General features: G+C 38.7%; 1 protein-coding gene across 2 annotated transcripts in view; it reads right to left on the bottom strand.

Annotated features, from left to right (window-relative positions):
* Nucleotides 1–2328: 2328 nt before the first annotated feature.
* Nucleotides 2329–16430, bottom strand: part of KIFBP (kinesin family binding protein) — a 36903-nt gene continuing 22801 nt past the window's right edge. For both annotated transcript variants that reach the window (XM_068547711.1, XM_068547712.1), the window contains exons 6-7: nucleotides 7548–7663; nucleotides 2329–3745 (exon numbers count right to left, since the gene is read on the bottom strand). In XM_068547711.1, coding sequence (XP_068403812.1) covers nucleotides 2870–3745; nucleotides 7548–7663 — 992 coding nt within the window. In that variant the 3' untranslated portion in view covers nucleotides 2329–2869. The remainder of the gene's footprint in view (nucleotides 3746–7547; nucleotides 7664–16430) is intronic.

The raw sequence follows: 16430 nt of genomic DNA, 5'->3' as shown, positions 1-16430 counted from the left end.
CCTATTAAGCCAGACATTAAAGATGTTTGCAAAAATGTAAAATATGCCACTTCTTCTGGAAAATAAGTTTTTCGTAAAATTGTTTAAATCCAATGGATCTGTCATTAACATAAATTGTTAAAATTTCCTTAAATCCAATTTCAGATAGGATAAACATCGAGAGATATAACCTACATAAACAAAAGCTCTCTGGCATCCTCAATTTTAAGTGCAAAGGGGCCATGAAACCAAAAAGTTTGAGAACTACTAATCCAGAGAAGCAACAAAGTCTCGGAGGGCAGATGTCTCTAGGAAGCCGTGCTCAGGGAAAGCAGTTTGTGGAACAGGATACATGAATATAATGCAGGACACAAAGCAGCCAGTGAGATTTTCTGCTGATAACTAAAGATAAAGTTTAAAAATATGAAAAGTCACTATAGACAGCAAATGACAAATAGCAAAGTATGTTGATGGTTATTAGGATAAAGACTGGTTTTAAGACTAATGCCTGTTACACTTGAATTTTCTCTTGAACTCAAGTTGAATAACACAGTTGGGAAGAGGAAAAGCTATCAGGATTTAAGAGGCTGTGCCTTATAGACCATATTCTAGAGCTTAGCACAGTGACCAGCATAGAGAAAGAGATCAGTATTTGTTAAGCAAGCTAATGATGAATGAATGATGAATGAAGTTATGAGGTTGAATAAGGTTGAGAGCAAAATGGCTATATCAGGAAAGGCTCATAACAGGGGGACTTGTGCTAGAATCAGTTTTCAAGAGAGATGAAGAAATGAGAGTAGCTGCAATGCAGAGCCGTCTCACTACCCCCCAAGAAACCTCCCTCCCCTCTTTGCCTCCTCTTGATCCTCTTCACTTTCCTTTTAAAGTCTGATTAAAGGGGGGTGTTAGCAATCATCCCATCTCAAGCATCTTAATATCCTAAACTCAATATGACCTGAATAGAACTCTTAATTCTAACCCCACATCTCCCTCATAGAAATGTGCTTCTCCTGCATACTTCAACTTCATATGGTTCTTGATTCTTCTTTCCCCTTCATGCCTTCCACGTAATCCTCTGGCATGTCCTGTGATTCTACTCCCAAAGCACATACTGAACTTATCCACTTCTCTCCATCCCTACTTGATGACCCTGGTCCAAACCATTTGGATTAATCCTAATAGAACGTAGCTTGTCTCCATGTTTCCCCTTTGGTGCCTCTCCCTTCTCCCAACAATCTATTCTCCCCTGAGGAGCCATAGTAGTTTCCTAAAAATGCCAATCAGAACATGTCACTCCCTTTTTAAAAAATCTACAAAGTTTTCCCACTATACCTAGAATAAAATCCTAACTCCTTACCCTCATCTACAAAGCCCTCTCCATCTGGACTCCCTACTCCTGCCCCACCCCATTCTACTCCCACCTCATCTGCTCCAGCCACACTGGTCTTTCCTATCTTCTAAAATGCAAAACTCCTTCCTAAGCTGGAGCCAGCCTGAGGGCCTAGCATTCTCTGGAACACTCTACCTAAGAATCTTTACTTTGCTGCCCCTTTTTGGCCGTTTAGTTCTCGGCTCACTGTCACTTTCCACCTTTTCAGCAGCCTTTCAGGTCACTGTCGCACCACTTCCCGTTAAACGTCAACCTAGAATTCTGGTTCCTTAATAGCATTCATGAGTTGAAATCTTCTTATCTATTTACTTGCTCCATGAGAATAGGATCTTGCTGATCTTGTTCATTATTGTATCCTCTAAGCCTAGAAAACCGAGAACAGTGTCCAATCCACAGGAGACATTTAATAAATATGAAATATTGAGTGAATTACACACTGCTGTTACACTCAAAGATCTTTTTTTCCTGGCAAACTGATCTCAAAGGAAAAGCAAGGTATTTACCGCACATACATACATGTTACAGAATCTTAGACTTGGCTTCGGAAAGCTTAGGACTAGGTCAACGTACAGAGCTATTCTCTGTATCAAATTTTACAACTGATCTTGATTTTTGCACTGGATAGCGACTTCATTTCAATTCTGCAACCACTTAAAATGACTAACATATACTAACAATGTTATTATGTGCATATCTTTTTTCAACAGTGCTTAAAGCTTAATAGATATACTAGGATCCTCTGAGAAACTGCAGTCAATATAATTTTTCTGGAACATAGTAGTATTTCAAAAAGTATATTCAATGAATAAGATTTTAATGTGTTCTCTCTATACAATGTTACCAAAGAAATATTCTTCTCTGGCTTCAAATAAGGTAATACCCTTTGAAGTATCAAAAATAAACCAACTCTTACAAGAAGACAAAAGAATAAATGGAAGCTTTTATTAGTGAAGCAAGTCAATTTATTATATTTCCAACATGGCCTTCTTCCTCTATAATGAAACAAACTACAATACTTTACAACATAACTTAGTTTTTTAATATTTCAGAAGGGAAAGATTTCTTTGGGAATTTAGGAAAGCAAATATTTTGGGAAGAATAACTACAAGAAGTTATTTTTTCAACTTTAATACAGTAACAGCTTGCCCACCAGGTATATTACCCAGCATTTTTCCTTTTAACGAATCCATCAAGTATTAGCCAACAAAGAACCTACTTTTAGAAAATGAGGCAGAAAAGGTTTATATTTAAATAGGAAACGAGCAATCTAAATACCAATCACATGTCACTTTAACAAGGCAATTTATTTACATAATTAGGTATAAATTATTAATTATGTTGATGAAGGTCCTAGCAAAGATTCAATTGGTCTATCTCAAGTTCAAACAGCACTCATCTGGCTATGAAGGTAGACATCATAATGGAATTGGGCCTGTTTGAATAAGGGGAAAAAATATCTCTTCATTACTGCACACTTTCTGTCATTAAAAACAAGGATTATTAAGTCAGGGACATCTTGGTTCTGAACCTCTCCATTTTTGTTGGAAGAAGACTCACCATCTCTTTGCTAAGTTCTAGTTCAACTTCTATTTCCTGGGCAGCTTCAGGGTGCTTCTCACAGTAATCAACAATAAATTTGTAATGTTCCAATGATGTTGCCAAATTTTCTAGCTCTTTCTTGGGATCTGCAGTGATGATTTTGCCATAGAGACGGGCAACTCGAAACTTAGCTAACATGGCAGGGCGAAGAACATCTTCCCCTATATGCTCAGGAAATACTTTATTTGGGTCTCTCAGGGAGTCTAAGAAGAGCTGGTAGTACTTCAGTGCTGACTTATTAAGACTATTTATTTTTTTCACGACGTGTGAATCAGGATCCCTCAGCTTGTCAGCTATGGCAATCTTCAAATCCATCATATCATAATAAGCATGTGCAACTTCAAACTGAATCTGTCTGTTGACCAACAAATAATACTGTGGATTCAGGTCCACAATTAGGGGCTCTAGCATAGCTATTCTGCGTTTATGCATCTTGCACCGTCTCTCCATGTCAGTTTCAAAGAACGCAAGCACCTTAAACAGAGCACTGTGGTCCTGGACAACTTCAATATGGTCAGTGACATAACCATCAATCTGAAAGAACTCTTTTGCCTCAAAAACATAGTGCTGACCCATTAAGAAAAGCTCTCTGGCTTCTTCAAAATCTGAAGGTCTCAAATAGCTCACTTTCTCTTCCACTGCAGAGATGGCATCACACAGTTCGCCGGTTCCGAACTGCACAGCTTTTTTCCTAACACTTTCTTCCTCATCTAGTTCTTTCTTCCTTAAAGCTCTAAGTTCAGATTGTTTATCAAGATCAAGCTCCCCTATGTTGTCCTGAAAGAAAAAATAAATTATGGTTGAGGAAAGACACTGGTCTCCTGCTGTCAATACTACGGCAAACTTAAGAGTAAAGATAAGAAAACCCTCTTCCCAGCCTGATTTAGGGAGGTGATATAATCACATCTTTTAAAACTTCTTTCTAATTATATTCCACTTATATTAAAAATGAAAGAAACTAGGAAAAAGTAAAACTGCTTATTACTTTCCTCTTTGGGGGAACTAACTCATTTATAGTTACTCTTTCAGGTAAGATAAATGCATATGAAAACTGTAAGAGCCGTGAAACAGTATATACATCTAATACATTATTAGTAGTATTTTAACATTAGAGTAAGATTGAAATCTACATCCTAAAAATATTGTACAGAAATGCAATTAAGATTAACAACATGATGTTTATGCTAAGTTATTTACTGAAATATATTACAGAGAAATGCTCTAGGTCTCTTAAAGATACTAAAATAAAGACAGAGTTAAATCTACTCATAGTTAAAGTTATCTCCCCTACCTCCTGGGGTCAAAAAAAAAAAAAACTAAGATGGTTAAAAAAAAAAAAAAAAAAAAAAAAAGACTAAGCTCATTCTCTTCTTCCTAGACAAGAAAATTAAACATCAGATCCCTCAGTGGACAGCCCCAAGGCCTTCTCTTCTTTTCATTTGAAGTTGTCTCTCTAGATCTGCATTGTTGGAAACAGTAGCCATTTGTTGCGTGTGGATGGCTATTGAGCATCTGAAATGTCCAAACTGAGATGTGATCAGTGTAAAATAATACATAGCCAATTTCCAAGACTTAGTACAAAATTTAAAATAGCTCAACTCTTTAGTATTGATGACAAATAGAAATGATTATATCTTTTTATATTCTAGGCTAAGAAATATAAATTTCACCTGCTTTTTTCCTTTTCTAATGTAGCCACTAGAAAACTTAAAATACCAGCCACGTATGTAATTTTATTTCTATTGGACAGCACTGCTCTACACAGGTGACTCCATCCATACCCACCGCTGCAACTACCATCCATGGGAGGAGGACTCACAAATCTACAGGTACGACCTGGACCTCTTCTCAAGCTCCAGACCCATAACTACAGCTCCCCACACAACATCTCCTTCTCTCAGAAGACTCAGACACCTCATCCTCAACAGGTCCACAAGGGAACTCTTACTCTTCAGCAAACACGTTCCTATTCTAGTCGTAGTTTAGTGAAGGACACTCCATCGATCTGGACAGCCAGCAGTGGAGGAATCATCCTTGAGATGTTCCTCTCCTCTCCCCTTTACCCCACACTTCCAATCCATCACCAAGTCCTTTACATTTTGCCCCCTAAATACCTCCTGAATGCATTCTTTTCCACCATCTCTTTTGCCACCATCCTACACCAAGCTCCCTTCACATCTCACCTCCACTGTTCCAATGGTCTTCTAATCTCCCCCATCCACTCTTGCTTTCCCTCAATTCATTCTCCATTCTGCTACCTAAGTGATCAGTCCAAAAACTCCATTCATTGAAGGCCCTGCTTGTTCTATCCCATTCTTTCTTTCTTTTTTTAAAATTAATTAATTTATTTAGTTTCGGCTGCGTTGGGTCTTCGTTGCGGTGTGCGGGCTTCTCATTGCGGTGACTTCTCTTGTTGCCGAGCACGGGCTCTAGAGCGCAGGCTCAGTAGTTGTGGCGCACAGGATTAGTTGCTCCGCGGCATGTGGGATCTTCCCGGACCAGGGCTCACACCCGTGTCCCCTGCATTGGCAGGCGGATTCTCAACCACTGCGCCAGCAGGGAGGTCCCTGTTCTATCCCCTTCTAACTCTATCGTATATCACATGTGCTCCAGCCTCACAGGCCTTTGTTCCATCCCTTCTAACACCATGCTCCCTATGCCATAGAACTTTTAAACGTGCGGCTTCAGCTCCTCGGAATGCTAGGCCTTCTCATTCCCAGAGCTTCCTTCAGATGTTACTTCCTCCTACTATGACTTCTCGTATCATGTGTCTCTCCTTTGTGGAACTTACTAAAATTACACTTTCATACGAAGTAAAAAAAACCAAGTCTATTTTTGTTCATCATAGTACAATGACTACCATAGAGCTGGCAGAAATAACTTATATTTGTATATGTTATTAAACTTGAAGTAAAGAAGGCTTTTCAGGTAAACAGATGATCAAAGGATAAAGTTAAAGTAACAAAGCCAGATTAAGGAAAATCTGAGTAATTTAGTAGCATGGCAACTATTTGAGTTTAAAGTAACCAGATGATAAACTCTAGTGCCCAGTCTGGAAAACATCAACTAAAGGAAGGGTAAGAGTTAAATCACACAGGGTGTTTTGCTTGACACAATTACTTCAAATGCAGGCCATAAGTCTCTAAATCTTGTTTACTTAATGTGCTTCCTGGCTGCTTGTTTACATGCTTTCTGAGCAGAAGAAAGCTGACAGATTTTCCTGGCAACTTCTCTACACATAAAGCTCCCTAGTTTTTCTCCCTACTTCCTTTCTTTTCCAAACATGCCTCATCTTTACCCTCTACCTCTAAAGTGCTCTCATCTTTGAAAGACCCATGCTTCTGGGAGTTTGTGGCTTGTTTGGTTTTATTTTGTTTAGTAGTTTCACAAGGTTCTATATTTACTAAGACTGATTATACTTCAATGCATGTAAATAGAAAAGCAGCATAATAACTCCTTCAGGAAAGTCTCCAATGTATCTACACTTAGTATGGTGCGTCCAAATGATTTATTTTCCTCTGTAGTGGTTAGGAACTAGAATCCATTAGGTATGGATCAGTAATAACAATACCAATGATGACAGTTAACTTATTGAGGACTTGGCTATGTCTCAGGCACTTTTTCTGAGCCCTTTATATATATTTAACTCTCACAGCAACACTATTAAGTACTATTATTACCCCCATCTTACTTGTGAGGAAACTGAGGCAAAGAGAAGTTAATTGCCATGAATACACAGCTACAAACTAGCAGGGCTGTTTCCAGATACATTTATACTCATACTTTTATCAAATATATATTTACTCTATAAAGTATGTAAAGATTAGTAAGACTTCCTGCCATCAAGTTGCTTATAGTCTAAAAAGAGGTAAAGGAATAAGATAAGAATATGAATAGGGATAACAGGGATAATACAAAGTCAAGTGACTTAGGTAGGGTTCTATGGAATTTAAAGGAGGGAGAAGATATCTGTAGGGGATGAAGAATTATACATTCAATAATTTTTGAGAGGGGCTTCCCTGGTGGCGCAGTGGTTAAGAATCCGCCTGCCAATGCAGGAGACATGGGTTCAAGCCCTGGTCCGGGAAGATCCCACATGCCACGGAGCAACTAAGCCCGTGCACCACAACTGCTGAGCCTGCGCTCTAGAGCCCGTGCTCGGCAACAAGAGAAGTCACCGCAATGAGAAGCCCGTGCTCCCCACAACTAGAGAAAGCCCGTGTGCAGCAACGAAGACCCAAGACAGCCAAAAATAAATTTAAAAAAATAATTTTTGAGAACCTGTTGTGTCTGGAGATTAGTATACGATACGAATAGGATGAAGCCTCCCTCTCATGGAGCTTATGCTCTATCCAAAGGGAAGTCTTGAAGGAAGAGGTGTTATCTGAGATGGCCTCAATTGATGAGTAAGATTTGAAAAGGGTGAGATGGGGAGAACAAGAAACAAACATATATGAGAGCGTTCTGCACGCCTTGAATAATACACAGGCAGTAAGCCCAATGAGCATACTCCCCATTTTAAGTTTTTACTTAACATCCTGCTATTTAAGAAAGAAAAGACCACTTTTGACTGTATTACCTGCATGGAAAGTTGGGCATTCTGCATGAGAGTCAAACAGTATTTGATCCAGCATCTTGCTATTTCCCCTTTTCTTTGGTGATAAAGCTCTGGCACATCTCCTTCAGCTTCAGTAGCTAAAATGATACATGATTTGTATAAGTTAATGGTCACAATTGTAATTTTCATTGTGTACTGCTTTCTTTTTTGTATCACTTCCCCCCCCCCCATTATAAAAGTAACAAGTCCTCACTGAAGCAGTGGGGGAAAAAAAATTCCTACCACCCAGAGGTACTCACTATTATTTGTATATTTCTTTCTAGTTTTTTCTTATGTATTACCTATAGGTAAAAACTAAGGTCACCATGTATATTAAATTTTGAATACAGGCATACCTCAGAGATATTGCAGGATTGATTCCAGACCACTGCGATAAAGCAAGTCACACGAATTTTTTGTTTTCCATAGCATATAGAAGTTACGTTTGCACTATACTGTAGTCTATTAAGTGTGCAATAGCATCATGTCTTAAAAATGTACACATCTTAATTAAAAAATACTTTATTGCTAAAAAATGCTAACCATCATCTGAGGCTTCAGAGAGTCATAAACTTTTTTGCTGGTGGACAGTCCCGCCTCAGTGCTGCTGGCTGCTGACCGATCAGGGTGGTAGTTGCTGAAGGGTGGGGGGGCCGTGGCAATCTCCTAAAACAAGACAGCAGTGACGTGCGCTGCGCTGATGGACTCCTCCTTTCACGAACAATTTCTCTGTAGCGTGCAATGCTGTTTGACAGCATTTCACCCAACGCAGAACTTCTTTCAAAACTGGAGTCCATCCTCTCAAACCCTGCTGCTATTTCATCAAGTAAGTTTATGTACTATTCTAACTCCTTTGTTGTCATTTCAAGAATCTTCACAGCATCTTCACCAGGAGTAGATTCCATCTCAAGAAACCATTCTCTTTGCTCATCCATAAGAAGCAACTCATCTGTCAAAATTTTATGAGATTGCAGCATTTCAGTCACATCTTCAGGCTCGACTTTTAGTTCTCATGCTATTTCTACCGCATCTGCAGTTACTCCCTCCACTGAAGTCTTAAACCCCTCAAAATCATCCCTGAGGGCTGGAGTCAGCTTCTTCCAAACTCCTGTTAATGTTGATATTTTGACCTCTTCCCATGAATCATGAATGTTCTTAATGGCATCTAGAATAGTGAATCCTTTCCAGAAGATTTTCAATTTACTTTGCTCAGATCCATCAGAGGAATCACATCTATGGCAGTGATAGCCTTATGATTTTTTTCTTCAAACAGTAAGACTTGAAAGTCGAAATTACTCCTTGATCCATGGGCTGCAGAATGGATGCTGTATTAGCAAACATGAAAACAACAACAATCGCATTGTGTATCTCCGTCAGAGCTCTTGGATGACACAGGTACATTGTCAATGAGCAGTAATCTCTTGAAAGGAATTTTTTTTTTTGAACAGTAGGTCTCAACAGTGGGCTTAAAATATTGAGTAAACCATGTTGTAAACAGATGTGTTGTCATCCAGGTTTTGTTGTTCCGTTTATAAGGCACAGGTAGCATAACTAGCATAAAGCATAATTAGCACAATTCTCACGGGCCCGAGGATTCTCAGAATGGTAAATGAGCATCAGCTTCAAGTTAAAGTCACCAGCTGCACTAGCCCCTAACAAAAGAGTCAGCCTGTCCTTTGAAGCTTTGAAGCCAGGCACTGACTTCTCTCTAGCTATGAAAGTCCTAGATGGCATCTTCCAATAGAAGGCTGTTTCATCCACATTGAAAATCAGTTTAGTGTAGCCACCTTCATTAATGATCTTAGCTAGATCTTCTGGATAATTTGCTGCTTCACCTTGCACTTTTACGTTATGGAGACAGCTTCTTTCCTTAAATCTCATGAACCAACCTCTGCTAGCTTCAAACTTCTCTTCTGCAGCTTTCTCACCTCTCTCAGCCTCCACAGAAATGAAGAAAGGTAGGGCCTTTCTCTGGATTAGGTTTTGGTTTAAGGGAATGTTGTGACTTGTTTAATCTTCTATCCAGACCACTAAAACTTTCTCCATATCAGCAATAAGGCTGTTTTGCTTTCTTATCATTCATGTGTTCACTGGAGTAGCACTTTCAATTTCCTTCAAGAACTTTTCCTTTGCATTCATAACTTGGCTAACTTGTGCAAGAGGGAGTATCTTTTGGCCTATTTTGACATGCCTTCTTCACTAAGCTTAATCATTCCTAGGTTTTGATGTAAAGTGAGAGATTTGCAACTCTTCCTTTCACTTAGAGATCACTGTAGGGTTATGAACTGACCTAATTTCAATAGTGCTGTGTTCTCAGGAAACGGAGGCCGGAGGAGAGGGAGGAAGACATGGGGGGACAGCCAGCCAGTGGAGTAGTCAGAACACACATTTACCAATTAAGTTCACCATCTTATATGGACACAGTTAGTGGCACCCAAAAACAATTTCTTAGACCTTAGAACAGGTACATGTGGGTGATTAATACCATTATTAATCGAATTAGATTAATAAAAGTATTGTTCATACAGGTTTTTAGAATACTTTAGGATAAGAATTCTATAATTCATGTCTACTTGGATTCTTTTTTTTTTCTTTTCCATTATGGTTTATTACAGGATGTTGAATACAGTTACAATAGGACCTTGTTGTTTATCCATTCTGTATATAATAGATTGCATCTGCTAGTCCCAAACTCCCAATCCAACCCTCCCCAACACCATCCCCCCGGCAACCCCAAATCTATACACGGATTCTTAAGAGGTAGGTTGTTGAAAGCAGTTTCCTCTAATTGTTTAAGCATTTGCTTTTACCACCTTGCCTATGCTATGGTCTCTGTAAATGAAGAAATAGTGTTGAACAAGGTGAAGGTTAGCATAGCTCCTAATCAATATGTCAAATTCCAATTTAGTAGAAGCCAAATTGAAATGGATTTTTCATAAATTAAAAGCAGTCCTGAGTGGAAAGCATCCCCCAAAACAATGTTTGGAATGGTGGGGGTGATTTAATGGTCAAATATTCCATTTTGTAATGAGTCCCACGTCCAGTTTTACCAAAATACTGTTACATCTGTGGAAGGAATTTATTTTTGCAAAGAACAATTTTTAAATTTTTCATGGTTTAAATTATTTTGGTTTTCACTAGTATTTAAAAAAAAATCCTTCGTAACATTTTCAGTCATCATGTTAGATTTAATGCAGTATTGCCATTAACCTGTGTACTTTTCTCTGCCTTTATAATCTTCCTTTTTCCATCAACATGGGTGTGACACAAATGCCAAGTACAGCAGGCACTGCCCAGCTCTACAGGGAGAGAATCAAGCTGCTCACCTCCCAAGCAACATGGAAGCACAACACTGATGTAAGTCACCAGTCAGTTGGATCGTCTCCTTCAGGTGAACATTCAGTTCCGTAGAAAAAGTGGTTTTTAATCCCAACAGTAAAACTTGGATTCTCTTATAAGGAAACAATGTATAGCTGATTCTCATTGGTCCTGGTAGTTATGTTCTATACAGTTGCTGTGAACAGTGAATTAGGGAATGCTAAAACATCACTCCTAGGGCAAATACAGGGTTACGTTCTGATGAGCTTCTGGTCACAATATTTTCATCAACTGATCAATATATAACCTTATTTTAATGTGTTTCTGTTTAAAGACACCTTATTTAATGTATAATTGACTCATTAACATTGACATTAACATTGAACTCAGGGCCAATAGCACTGTAGCTTGTGCCTAAATGAAGCTTATCTAGCACTGTATTTTCCCCAGAAGGCACATCCCAGCCTTCATGTGCTTAGGGACACTAGAGACCACCTCAGCACTACACTTGGGGGCCATTTTAAAGAATGAAATCACCAACAAAATCCAAAAAGAATGTGAAAAATGTGGCACTGAGTAATTTAGACCACAAAAAGGATACCTGTTTATAGGATGAGAGCTGAAACAAGAAGGTAGATCGTTGCCTTGTTCAACCTCAGCTGGTAATGTGCACCTCAGGTGCCTCAAATCCTTTGCTGTCTGCAAATGACCACATGAGTGCCTTGAGTACTGTTTTTGGGGGTTATGAGTAAATTGTGTCAAGTAGGCAAATTCAAACATATGGAATCTACAAATAATGAGGATTGACTGTATTTTGGAACCTGCACTTACATATGAAGTCCTTGATCTTTCCTTTTCAGAAATAGCTTATGGATCTGGGTAATTGACTTCCTTAAGGTTTGGAAGCAAAAGTTACTGGATTGTATACCTTACTAAAATGTGCTCAGAGGTCCTGGTGGGCATATTACTGATTTTATTTATTTTTTGAATGTTTATTTTATATTGGAGTATAGTTAATTAACAAGGTTGTGTTAGTTTCAGGTGCACAGCAGAGTGATTCAGTTATACATAGGATATATTTATCCTTTTTCAAATTCTTTTCCCATTTAGGTTATTACAGATTTTTTTTTTAAGTCCATCCTATGACAAAGGCTTTACTGACAACTTTCCATACAGTTAGTCAAAAAATAAAAAAATACAAAACACAGCAGACAGCATCTCACACACTAGAAACCAATATGACAGGAGTCCCTTCTCAACACTGTAAAAACAAAACAAAACAAAACCAAAAAACCCAAAACTGAGAACTTAGTTTTGGTGGGGGACAGAACTTTGGTCCCCTACCAAATGAACTGAAATATCCCAGCAGAGAATCAAACCAAAGTGGTAAGATGGGGGTGGGGGGTGGGTGTCAGATTTTTAAATAACTGCTTTTGTGACAAACGAGCTGGAAAAGACAGGTTTGGGCTAGGCTGAGTCCCTTACTATAACTATCAGGTTATTACAGACTATTGAGCAGAGTTCCCTGTGCTATAGAGTAGGTCCTTTTTAATTTTTTAAAAAATATTGATTTGGCTGCATTGGGTGGGTCTTAGTTGTGGCACGCGGGATCTTCGTTGTGGCCTGCAGGATCTTTTGTTGTGGTGCGCAGGGCTGCTTTCTAGTTGTGGCGGGCAGGCTCTAGAGCAAACAGGCTTAGCTGCCCCGTGGCATGTTGGATCTTAGTTCCCCAACAAGGGATTGAACCGGCACCCCCTGCATTAGAAGGCGGCTTCTTAACCACTGGACCACCAGGGAAGTCCCTGTAGGTAACCTATTTTAAATATAGCAGTGTGTACATGTCAATCCCAAACTCCCAATCTATCCCTCCCCAGCACCCTTCTCCCCGGTAACCATAAGTTCGATCTCTGTGAGTCTGTTTCTGTTTTGTAAAAAAAAGTTCATTTGTATCATCTTTTTTAGATTCTGCATATAAGTGATATATTTGTCTTTCTCCATCTGACTGACTTCACTTAGTATGATAATCTCCAGGTCAATCCATGTTGCTGCAAATGGCATTATTTCATTCTTTTTAATGGCTGGGTAATATTCCATTGTATATATGTACCACATCTTCTTTATCCATTCATCTGTTGATGAACATTTAGGGTGCTTCCATGTCTTCGCTACTGTAAACAGCACTGCAGTGAACACTGGGGTGCATGTATCCTTTCGAACCATGATTTTCTCCAGAGATATGCCCAGGAGTGGGATTGCTGGGTGGGTCATATGGTAGCTCTATTTTTAGTTTCTTAAACTTCCATACTGTGCTCCCCAGTGGCTGCACCAATTTACATTCCCACCTACAGTGTAGGAGGTTTCCCTTTTCTCCACACCCTCTCCAGAATTTATTTGTAGACTTTTTGATGATGGCCATTCTGACTGGTGTGAGGTGATACCTCATTGTAGTTTTGATTTGCATTTCTCTAATACTTAGCAATGTTGAGCATCTTTTCATGTGCCTGTTGGCCATCTGTATGTCTTCTTTGGAGAAATGTCTGTTTAGGTCTTCTGCCCATTTTGATTAGGTTGTTTTTTTCTGTTGTTGAGCCACATGAGCTGTTTGTAAATTTTGGAGATTAATCCCTTGTCTGTGGTGTCATCTGCAAACATTTTCTCTCATTCTGTGGGTTGTCTTTTTGTTTATGGTTTCATTTGCTGTGCAAAGCTTTTGAATTTAATTAGGTTCCATTTGTTTATTCTTTTTTTATTTCCATTACCCTAGGATTTGGATCGAAAAAGATCTTGCAGTGATTTATGTCAAAGAGTGTTCTGCCTGTATTTTCCTTTAAGAGTTTTACAGTATCCAGTCTTATTTAGGTCTTTAATCCATTTTCAATTTTTAAAAAAATTTTTTTATTGGAATATGGTTGCTTTACAATGTTGTGTTAGTTTCTTGCTGTACAGCAAAGTGAATCAGTCATATGTATACATATATATCCACTCTTTTTTAGATTTCCTTCCCATTTAGGTCACCACAGAGCACTGAGTAGAGTTCCCTGTGCTATACAGTGGGTTCTCATTAGTTATCTACTTTAAGCATTTTAAAAGTCTTAGTATTGGACAGATGAATAGATAAAGAAGATGTGGTGCATATATACAATGGAATATTACCCAGCCATTAAAAAGAATGAAATAATGCTATTTGCAGCAACATGGATGGACCTGGAGATTATCATACTAAGTGAAGGAAGTCAGATGGAGAAAGACAAATATCATATAATATCGCTTAAAAAATGATACAAATGAACTTATTTACAAAACAGACTCACAGAGAACGAACTTATGGTTACCGGGGGGGGGGGGGGCGGGGGGGGTGACAGATTGGGCTTGACATGTACACACTGCTATATTTAAAACAGGTTAACTACAAGGACAGGGACCTCTGCTCAACAGTCTGTAATAACCTAAATGGGAAAAGAATTTGAAAAAGAATAGTTACATGTATACGTATAACTGAATCACTTTGCTGTACACCTGAAACTAACATAACTTTTTTTTTTTTAAGTTTAAGTTAACTTTTTTTTTAATTTATTTATTTATTTATTTTTGGCTGTGTTGGGTCTTCGTTTCTGTGCGAGGGCTTTCTCTAGTTGTGGCAAGTGGGGGCCACTCTTCATCGCGGTGCGCGGGCCTCTCACTATCGCGGCCTCTCTTGTTGTGGAGAACAGGCTCCAGACGCGCAGGCTCAGTAGTTGTGGCTCACGGGCCCAGCTGCTCCGCGGCATGTGGGATCTTCCCAGACCAGGGCTTGAACCCGTGTCCCCTGCATTAGCAGGCAGATTCTCAACCACTGCGCCACCAGGGAAGCCCTAACATAACATTGTTAATCAACTATATTCCAATATAAAATAAAAATTTTAAGGGACTTCCTGGCAGTCCAGTGGTTAAGACTCTGCACTTCCAACGCAAGGGGCGTGGGTTTGATCCCTGGTTGGGGAACAAAGATCCCACTTGCTGTGCAGTGTGGCCAAAAAATTCTTTTAAAAAATAAATAAATAATAATAATAATAAAAATTCCAGAAAGTTCCAAAAAGCAAAACTTGAATTTGCCATGTGCTGCCCATTATTTACATAGCATTTACACTGTATTTGGTATTATAAGTATATTCTAGAGATGATTTAATGTATACAAGAGGATGTGCGTTGGTTATATGCAAATACTATGACATTTTATATAAGGGACTGTAGCATCCATAGATTTTTGGTATCCATGGTGGCCCTGGAACCAATCTCCCATGGATACCAAGGGATGACTGTACCAGTAGTAGAATTGCTGCATCATACATAGCTCTATTTTTAATTTCTTGAGGAACCTCCAAACAGTTTTTCATAGTGGCTACATCAATTTACAATCCTACCACAGTGCACATGGGTCCCCTTTCCTCCACATCTTCACCAACACTTCTTATTTCTTGTCTTCTTGATAATAGTCAATCTAATAGGTGTGAGGTGATAGCTCATTGTGGTTCTGATTTGCTCAAATATACATGTTAACTGTGATTTATAAAACCAAATGAAACACTATAATTAAACTAGATATTTGGACATATCACATATTGTACTCCAACCAAAAATGTATAATCTGAATCTCAGTGTAAAGAAACAGCAAACACCAATTGGAAAAATCTATGAAATAACTGGCCTATATATTTTCAAAAATATCTGTGATGAAAGGCTGAGGAACTGTTCCAGATTAAAGATGACTAAAGAGATGTGACAACTACTGTGGAGAACAGTATGGAGGTTCCTTAAAAAACTAAATACAGAAACTACCATATGATCCTGCAATCCCACTCCTGGGCATATATCCAGAGAAAACCATAATTCGAAATGATATATGCACCTCAGCGTTCACTGCAGCACTACTTACAATAGCCAGGACATGGAAGCAACCTAAACGTCCATCAACAGAGGGAATGGATAAAAAAGATGTGGTACATATATACAACGCAGTATTACTCAGACATAAAAGAACGAAATAATGCCATTTGCAGCAACACCGGTGGACCTAGAGATCGTCGTACTGAGTGCAGTAAGTCAGGCAAAGATAAATATCGTGATATGGCTTAGATGTGGAATGTGGAATCTAAGAAAATGGTACAAATGAACTTATTTACAAAACAGAAATAGCATTACAGATGTAGAAAATAAACTTACAGTTACTGGGGGGCAAGGAGGCGGAGGGATAAATTGGGAGATTGGGATTGACATATACACACTACTACATATAAAATAGATTAACTAATAAGGACCTACTGTATAGCACAGGGAACTCTTCTCAATACTCTGTAATGCCCTATATGGGAAAAAAATCTAAAAAAGAGTGGATACATGTGTAACTGACTCACTTTGCTCTACAGCAGAAACTAACACAACATCGTATATCAACTATATTCCAATAAAAATTTAAAAAAGAGAGATGTGACAACTAAATGCAACCTTGAACTGGATACTCTGGTACTAGAGAAATTGCTATAAAGGACATTATGGGGACAGTTACTAAAT

Source organism: Eschrichtius robustus, chromosome 7, assembly GCF_028021215.1.
Source record: "Eschrichtius robustus isolate mEscRob2 chromosome 7, mEscRob2.pri, whole genome shotgun sequence".
Classification (NCBI taxonomy): Eukaryota; Metazoa; Chordata; class Mammalia; order Artiodactyla; family Eschrichtiidae; genus Eschrichtius; species Eschrichtius robustus.
Note: the sequence above shows the minus strand (reverse complement) of the source record. Positions and strands in the feature narration are given on the sequence as shown.